The sequence below is a fragment of the Crassostrea angulata genome, chromosome 2 (assembly GCF_025612915.1).
Source record: "Crassostrea angulata isolate pt1a10 chromosome 2, ASM2561291v2, whole genome shotgun sequence".
In the NCBI taxonomy this organism is placed as follows: Eukaryota; Metazoa; Mollusca; class Bivalvia; order Ostreida; family Ostreidae; genus Magallana; species Magallana angulata.
The window spans coordinates 27019223-27027803 of record NC_069112.1 but is presented as its reverse complement, the minus strand read 5'-3'; the positions used below and the strand labels follow the sequence as shown (position 1 = coordinate 27027803).

Genomic DNA, 8581 nt, shown 5'->3' with positions numbered 1-8581 from the left:
TTATATTTGCAAAAACAGACACAAGTACTAGTGTTTATGATTACCTGCGTGTCATTGTTCATGAGCATAGCCGTTGAAGAAATTTCAATTGTAGACTGTGGCATTGTGGTAAAATGTGGTAAAGATTTTATACTGACATTCTCTGGTATATTAATAGACTCTGTCTTAGTGGTAGCCTCTGCTAAAGTGCTTGTCTCAGGCAAATTGGTTGGATCTAGCATTGTGGTAGACTCTGATATGTTAGTGGATTCTGGCATAGTGGTAGATTCTGGTAAAGTGGTTTTCCCTGACATAGTGGTGGATTCTGGTATAGTGATAGATTCTGGCATAGTGGATTCGGGCGTAGTGGTTTTCTCTGACATAGTGGTAGATCCTGGCAAATTAGTAGTAGAATGTGCTATTATATTAGTAGTAAAAATGGTGGTCGGTTCTGATTTGGCGGTAGTGTCTAGAATAGTGGTAGGCGGCTGTGTTATGATAGTACCCTGCTTCAAAGTGCTGATTTGAATTCGTTGTCTATGTCTTCTATGTCGTCCCCCTACAGCGAGTAAAACTGGAACAGCAACATTGGTTAATTGAGTTACATGGATATAAAAAACGATACCAATGATATATAATGTTTTCAAACTTTTGTGATAAATTTTAAATGTTTTTGCCAATTCAAAATGTGTTATTTTTAATTCATGTAAACCAAATTTTATTCGCGTGCGAGAAAATTTGGCGAGGTTGTCACGAATAATTCCCACTGCGAACCATTCGTTGTCGTATGGTTGTTATAACAAGAGGAGCCCGGATAAGGCTAGGTCGCGAACATTAGTCTTCGTTAACCAGTTTATCTGTGTTAAATCGCGAAATAAAGTCATCGCGAGTAAAAGTAAACAAAACTTCACCAGGATAACTCTGGCATTCAGTCAACTGAAATGTGACTTGACACGTTGCTTAAATGTTACTGAATAGCAAAACTCATTTAAATTTCCAAGTCTCTCAGTGAGTTATCTTTCAGTTGACTGAATGCATGATAGAGTTTCATTCTGTCAACACGGTCTCATTGATAAAATGGCAATACGTGTTCAGTTTTTAAACACCCACCTAACTTCTAATAATAGGAAGTTAGAAAATACGTTTTTAATGTATATGTAGTAATATTTTTCTAATATTAGATTGAATTAAGTTTATCTGAAATAAAGAAAAACAAGGAACTTACTATGCCAGCAGATGATCACCAATGTAACGGTTAAAGCCAACCTCTTATACATCTATAAAGAAACAAATAACATATATGTTTTTATAAAAGTTATTTTACGTAGTCTATTTCTATGTAGTAGCATTCAATAGCTTCATGATTTCAAGATAAAAAGTAACATGCATAAAGCAAAAGCCCTGCAATGAATTTCGAATTAACCAAGTGCTATTTATCTATTTGAAAATATTTAACGTTATGCAAAATATGAATTGCGTGCAATTCATACAAATATGGTGGAAACACATTTTAAAATTCTCATAAGGTGTCAACTGTTTTACACTGTAGAAAGATTTCCCAAAAAAGGTAAACACATAAAAATATACATCTGTTTGTATTCTTAATCAAATATAGTGCGCATATGAATTGTATATTCAAGTTCTTGCGACTAAATAAAGTACCTCTGTTGATTTGTTTGTATACTATTTTATTTTTAGCCATCATTTAACGAAACACATAACATTATCTTTTTTTGTAAGAAATCGTGATTTAAAAAAAAAACAACCTCAATTAATTGGAGAGGCAAAAATCAATTTCTGCATTATCGAGTTTTTTCTCGTGTCATGTTTAATAAGTTTCCTTTTTTCATGCTTCAAATAATTAAGTTAAACTAAAAGTAAATAAAACATCCTAATTGATTGTAAACAATGGTACTTACTTCAGAAAAAATGGAGAGAAGCACATATATAATTTACACATTCAGGTGTAAACCTCACATCAAACAAATCTTGGTAAAAATGATTCCAGAAAACAACTTAACTGTAGGTTCCAACTCTCTCCGTATTATTAATATCTGATGCAATTAACTTTTTCTATATAATGATTTTTTAACCCTGCTTCCTTTTAAATTATGTTTACCTCTTTTTAATCTATGTGCAATAAAACTTGTTAATTAGTTTTGCTTAAATAAGAAACTGTATTATGCAAAGAAATCATTTCCTTGCGCTTTATCTCATATTGTAAAAAGTTTCTTTGCTCGAAACTAATTAAGAGTCCTGGTAATTAAAATAAAAATCATAAGAATGAGTTTTCAGGAATTATTAGTTTCATAAATTCAATGCTATATATAATTCCTAAGGTTACATTAGTGTCAGTATGGGAGTTAAAATCAACCGGCCGTCGAAACAAGTCTAGTCAATACTTTGAAGTGAAGTTTAAAAGGAAAAACAATATTTGAACTATTATATTTAGAATAAGTTAGAACTTCTGAAGAGGTTTTATTGTTTGTTCAAATTTTCTGTATCATCAGAAACTGAGAAAGTCTATAGAAAAGTAATTTTCTGTATTTTTCTATTATTTTTTCATAATCCTTTCAGAACTATATGCCGTTAGATATTATTATTTTTTTTTTATATCAAACTTAAATAATTCCTTTAAATGGCAATGTGTTGTTTTATGTTGTATTTGTTTTGTAATTACGGCCCCACTCTATAGTAAACAGTCCATCCGTCCGTCCGTCCGTCCGTCCTTTCGTCCTTCCGTCCGTCCGTCCGTCTGTCCGTCCGAGATCTATTGTCCGCAACATATTTTCTCTTCCCTAGGCCGAACATGGCTCATATTTTAACCAAAAGTTGCCTTTGTGTAAAGGTTTGCAGTGAACTTGAATCATAGTTCTAAACGTAATGTTAAGGTAATAAAAGAATGATATGAAAACTCCTTGTCCGGAGCATGTCTAATCTCCCTTTGGTTTAATTTGGCCCATACTTCATTCACGGAGTGTTTATGGCCATAGAGTATGCACTGGCCCTAGGTGAAGTATGTGGGTGTAGGTCATATTGGACTTCGCAAAAACTCATTTTTTTCCGAGCATATATACTCTCTAATTAGCTCTTTTGGCCACTACGTCACATAAATAAAGCTTTTGAGTAAAAGGTAACGAGTATACAGTGACCTTGAACAAAGTTTCAAGGTAGGATGCGAAGGTTATCCCAGAATCATATGAACAATTCTTGTCAGGAGCATATCTTTCTCATTTTGGGCCCAATCTGGCTCATACGTCACCCACAGGATGCTTTTGACTAAAACGTATGCAGTAATCCTAAGTAATGTTTGCAGGTCAAGTGTCAAGGTCATATCGACTCATACCAAAATCCTTATTTTAAAGAGCATATATATTTTCTCCTCTTACCACTATTTGGTTCCTACCTCACATTTAAAGAACATTTCGGTTAATAGTGTGCAGTAACTTTAGACCAAGTCAATGAAAAAGTCACAGCAGATATCTTAATCTGATTAAAATCAGACCTCGACAGGTTCCTTCTATTGTGAGGATCTGAAGAGACCCCTCTTTAGTTCAACTCCTGGTGAATTTTGATTTAAGAATATTCATGAGTTATTTTGGCTAGTCAAAGCAAGTTTTGAAAACGGTATTTTCGGGCGACAATAAAAAAATAAGATAGTATAGCAATGTATTGGCACATATTTTTGAATTTTTTTGTATCAGCGGGCTAAAGACGGAACGTGAATTAATATTAAACGCCCTCTGGGAATCCAAAGATTATATTGGCATAACTTTAAAAACACGTAACTGAGGAATGCAACCAACAATTTGATTGGTCTAAACAAAGTTCACCAGGAGGTGAACTCAAGCGGTGTTTTGTTAGATCCTCATGTAGCCTCAACAGAAAAAAAAAACGGATCGAAGATCTGAATATAATCAGTTTGCTATGCTAGCTGGGAAATTCTACGTTAAAGATCAGGGTCTAAGCAAAACGCTTTGAAATTATTTTCACTTTACGATATTTATATTCAAAACTTCCAAAGTATACTTTATTGAAATAATGAACGAGAAACTACAAATTATTTTACTTGTGCAATTCATACATTTAGTTTGGATTCATTTGAGTAGATACGTTTCTAAGAGTTGAACATGCTTGTATATACCGCTTAATTAACAACATTAATTCATGTCTTTCAAAAACAATTTTAAATCTTCATGTTGTTTGAATTTGAAATGCACCCAATGAATGACAAATTTTATTTAATTAAAATAAGAGATACACTTTTTTATCTATAATATTCGTGTGGGTTTAATTTCTGCGGAATTTTTAAGTAACTCTCTCCGATGAATATGAATAAATTTATCATTTTTATATTCTATCCAATTTAGGTTATTATATCCCATTTGGGTGATTGACCCCAACGTGTTTAATTTAAGATTTTTTGCATTTTAAATTTCAATCGGATTTGGGCTGTTATATCCCAAACGGGCTATTATATCCCATTTGGGCGATTGTTCCCAACTGGTATAATTTTTAAGATGTTGACAATGTTTGGATATTGTGGTCATTATCATCAATGAAACGATTTTTTTTAAAGTGTGCTCATTGGATCACTAAATAGGATGTTTTAGATTCTTGAATGTAATTCATGCCTTCTTGAGACGATTTTCGCTTGCTTCATAAATTTATAATGTATATATGAATAATTTGTAATGCTTTAACATCTTTAAAATATCAACACCAGTACATTTGATATAGCACTTGAATACATAGTTCATTTTTCATAAATCATAAATGAGACGTAAAAAGAGACAACTCTAATTATGCTCTGAAACGTCGGATAGAAATACAAAATTAAATTTATTCATTAAAATAAATAAGTAAACTGAGATTGAATAGATGCAATACGTTTATGTATTTTTGGACAGGCAAATCGAGCAAAGATCTATACAGGAAATCAATAATCCAAACAGAACAAACACCACGATAGCCACATTTCCAACTACTTTTACTGACATTCTGTAGTCCGAGGCAGAAGTAAGCCTCCTTATGGTAAACGACAGTTGAGTTTTGCTTATAACCAATTCTTTCCTTCTCCTTTCAATTGATTCGTCTAGAGTTTGGTTAACATATTTGCAAACACAGACGCAAGAAGTGTTACCAACTGCGATGTATTTCATGTCATTACTTGCATTGGTTATCAAAGACGATGATTTGGTAGAGTAATGTGTCACTGTGGAAGAATCTTGTACCGTGAAAAGCTTTGTCATAATGGTAGTCTTTGCCGTTATGGTTGTCCCTGGCAAAGTGGTATATTGTGCAGTAGCAGTAAACTTTGATACAATGACAGGCTCTGTAATAGTGGTTGTGGGTGGCATTGAAGTAGTGTCTGAAATAGTGGTAGATAGTGCCATAATAGTGTGTTCTGTGTTAGGATCTGTCATAGTGGTAGGATCTGGTAAAGTGGTGGTCTCTGAAAAAGTGGTAGTCTTTGGCATAGTGGTTGTCTCTGGTAAATTGGTAGACTCTGGCATAGTGGTATTCTCAGTAGTATCCGCCACATTAGTAGTGTCCGGTGTAGTGGTTGTCTCTGGTATATTGGTAGACTCTGGGATAGTGGTATTCTCAGTGGTATCCGCCACATTAGTAGTCTCCGGTGTAGTGGTTGACTCTGGTATATTTGTAGACTCTGGCATAATGGTATATTCAGTAGTATCCGCCACATTAGTAGTCTCCGGTATAGTGGTTGACTCTGCTATATTGGTCGACTCTGGCATAGTGGTATATTCAGTAGTATCCGCCTCATTAGTAGTCTCTGGTACAGTAGAAGCTTCTGGTATATTGGTAGACTCTGGCATAGTGGTTGACTCGGCAATAGTACTAGTGGTAGGCTGTATCATTGAAGTAAGCTCTGTTTTTGGTGTAGACTGTGTCAACGTGTTAGTCTCTGTTAAAGGAGTAGTCTCTGTCATACTGGAAGGTGATAAAGTAGTGGTAGTTTCTGGCGTGGTTGTAGTTTTCAACTCTGTAATGTTGGAAGTCTCTTTCACACTAGTATACTCTGTTCTAGTCATTGTTCCGTTTAAAGCAGTAATCTCTAAAGTAGATGTATACTCTCCTTTATAGGCAGGTTGTTGTAAAGTACTGTGCAGGACCATGGGATCATTTTTTTCTTTTCCACCTGGACCCTCTATGGGCATAAATACTAAAACAATAATGAAATGGAAATGATACGTGTATCTTCAATGTACATAATACAACCGTTAGCCGGTAAACGATTTTCACGCTTTATTTAAAAAGTTATTTTTCAGAAAAAAAGAAGTGTTTGGGATAAAGACAGAATAAGCTTACTGTTCCAACTGATAAACAAGACTGTGACAGCTACCCATGCATACATCTGTGAAGACACAAAACACATTAAAAAATGATTACTTATTTTCTAAACAAAAGTTTCTTTTTCAAATTTTCATTGAGTTACGCGAGTTTGATATGATAACTTTCTTTGAGAAAGACAAATAAAGATTTTTTGATATCTAGGTTAATTCTATTGCATGATTTATTTCTATTTCAAATTACTAATCGTATGAAAATCTTGCAAGCAAACTGTTATGTCATTTATGTCATGTTTCGTAACGTTACTAGTTTTGCTCGATTTTCAAAGAAAAGCTAATAATGGGGATATTCATGTAAGTTCATTCTTGTGATAATTTAGCAATTGAAAACTAAAACAGTCATAACAAGAGAGAGAGAGAGAGAGAGAGAGAGAGAGAGAGAGAGAGAGAGAGAGACTTTTTTAGTTGATTATTAGTGTTCATTTTTAAATTTTTAGCATTGAAAAGTTTCTCACTCCGGTCAGCTGAAAATATAACAGAACTATTTTCGTCACTAACAATGCTTCTGATAAATTGTTATGATCAATGATCATGATTTACCGAAGTACATGTAGTAATTGCTGGTTAGGTAAGAATGAAAAAACGTCGAAAAACCGTGCATTTAATTCATCGATTTGATCTTATAATATTTTACTGATTAATATCGATACAAATTAAATAATTATAATAGAACATTGTTTAAAAGAATGCAATTTTTAATGACAAATACTTTTAATTTTCAATGATGTTTTTATCAACCTTAATTATAAACTCTGCATATAACTTGAAATATAAATATATGTAAGCTTTAAATCAATTTTAGCTTTTTGCCATAAGTACTCTTCTGTAGAATTCTAATTGATGTGATGTTTAGAATCAATACTTTTGTTAACGTTGGTCAGAATGAAAGATTAAAGGAATAGAATATATATTTCTATATTTTATAATCTTCTAGTGAAAAAAGATGAAATGATACAATTTTACTTACCATAAATGAAGTTGAATTTCACTGATTATGGTTAAAAATGACATTAACTATTAGTTAAGGATGTAAAAAATTGTACTAGTACATCGCCTATCTAATGGTATGAGTCAAATCTGCGCATGTGCATTACCAGTATTTCTAAAATTTTGAACATATACATACAATCAATTAAAGAATTTCTTAAGAATGTATATGGACAGATATTGATGATTTCGGCCATCATTCAATAAAACCTTGAACGGCCTTAAATAATTAAAAGCCCTAATTAAAAGACGGTCCTAATTTGGGAGGGAAAATTCATTGTTTGCATTTTTGTTTTATTCAAAAGTTTTATTTACAAAGTTCCGTTTCTCATCCTCCAATTTTACTGAATCGATTTTCTTGAAATTTATAACTATTTGTAGACATTTTACTTGCTTAATAAAAAATGGCATGCAGCTAAACTTATACAGACTTTTAGAATTTAGGACAAAAAGAGCCAAAATTCAAAATTTTACTGATTTGTTGATGATATTTTCTGCATTACTTCAATTGAGTGTATGTTTATTCGAATTGAAATGTAAGGGTTTTTTTTGGTTAAGAAGTATATTGTTAGGTATTGTGATATCATATCAAACGAAAAACAATCCAAACATCAAATTATATCTCAGCAAAAATTGAATGGCTATTTGGTACACAAATCTTAGTACATTTATAATTCATATCGCAATTTCGAGGGTCAGAAAATTAATTAGATTAGAGAAAAAGATTAAATATGTTGACATCCGCACTCCAATTAGATGATTAATCAAATTCAGCTGAAGAAACTGAATACTTTTATTGCATATTTTTTTCGGGGGACTTGTTTGATATTCTTTTGTAATATATTTCTGCACTTAAAGATTACAAACCTGCAGTAGAGTTTAAACTTTTTTTTATTGCATAAAAGAAATTGAAATAAGAAAATAAGAAGTACGCTTGATCCAGGACAATTCCGTTAAAAAAATAAGAGGATGTAAACTGTCACCTGAGTACCATAGCCCATGTATACAATATCTAATATATGCATTGATTAATCTACATACTGGAGTCTAAACCTTAGCTCATTTTGCCAAGAAAAAATAGTAATACCTCTCCTCAAACCTGAATGCTTGCAACAACTTGCCTTTGATTGAACTGTATAAGTTTGGTAGCATAACTTTAAGAATACGAGTCGTGAAAAGGTGCGAGACTCTTATTATTGAAAAAAGTTTTTGAATAATTTTTTTTACAGTCTGATTTTATC

At 32.5% G+C, this 8581-nt stretch overlaps 1 protein-coding gene across 1 annotated transcript; it reads right to left on the bottom strand.

Annotated features, from left to right (window-relative positions):
• Positions 1-240: 240 nt before the first annotated feature.
• LOC128174095 (hepatitis A virus cellular receptor 1-like) lies at positions 241-6353 on the bottom strand. The gene is made up of 3 exons (XM_052839730.1): positions 6313-6353; positions 4933-6166; positions 241-373 (listed from the first exon to the last, which is right to left on the bottom strand). Exons 2-3 carry the CDS (start codon positions 6159-6161, stop codon positions 241-243), a joined length of 1362 nt encoding a protein of 453 aa, XP_052695690.1. The 5' UTR covers positions 6162-6166; positions 6313-6353.
• Positions 6354-8581: the final 2228 nt, after the last annotated feature.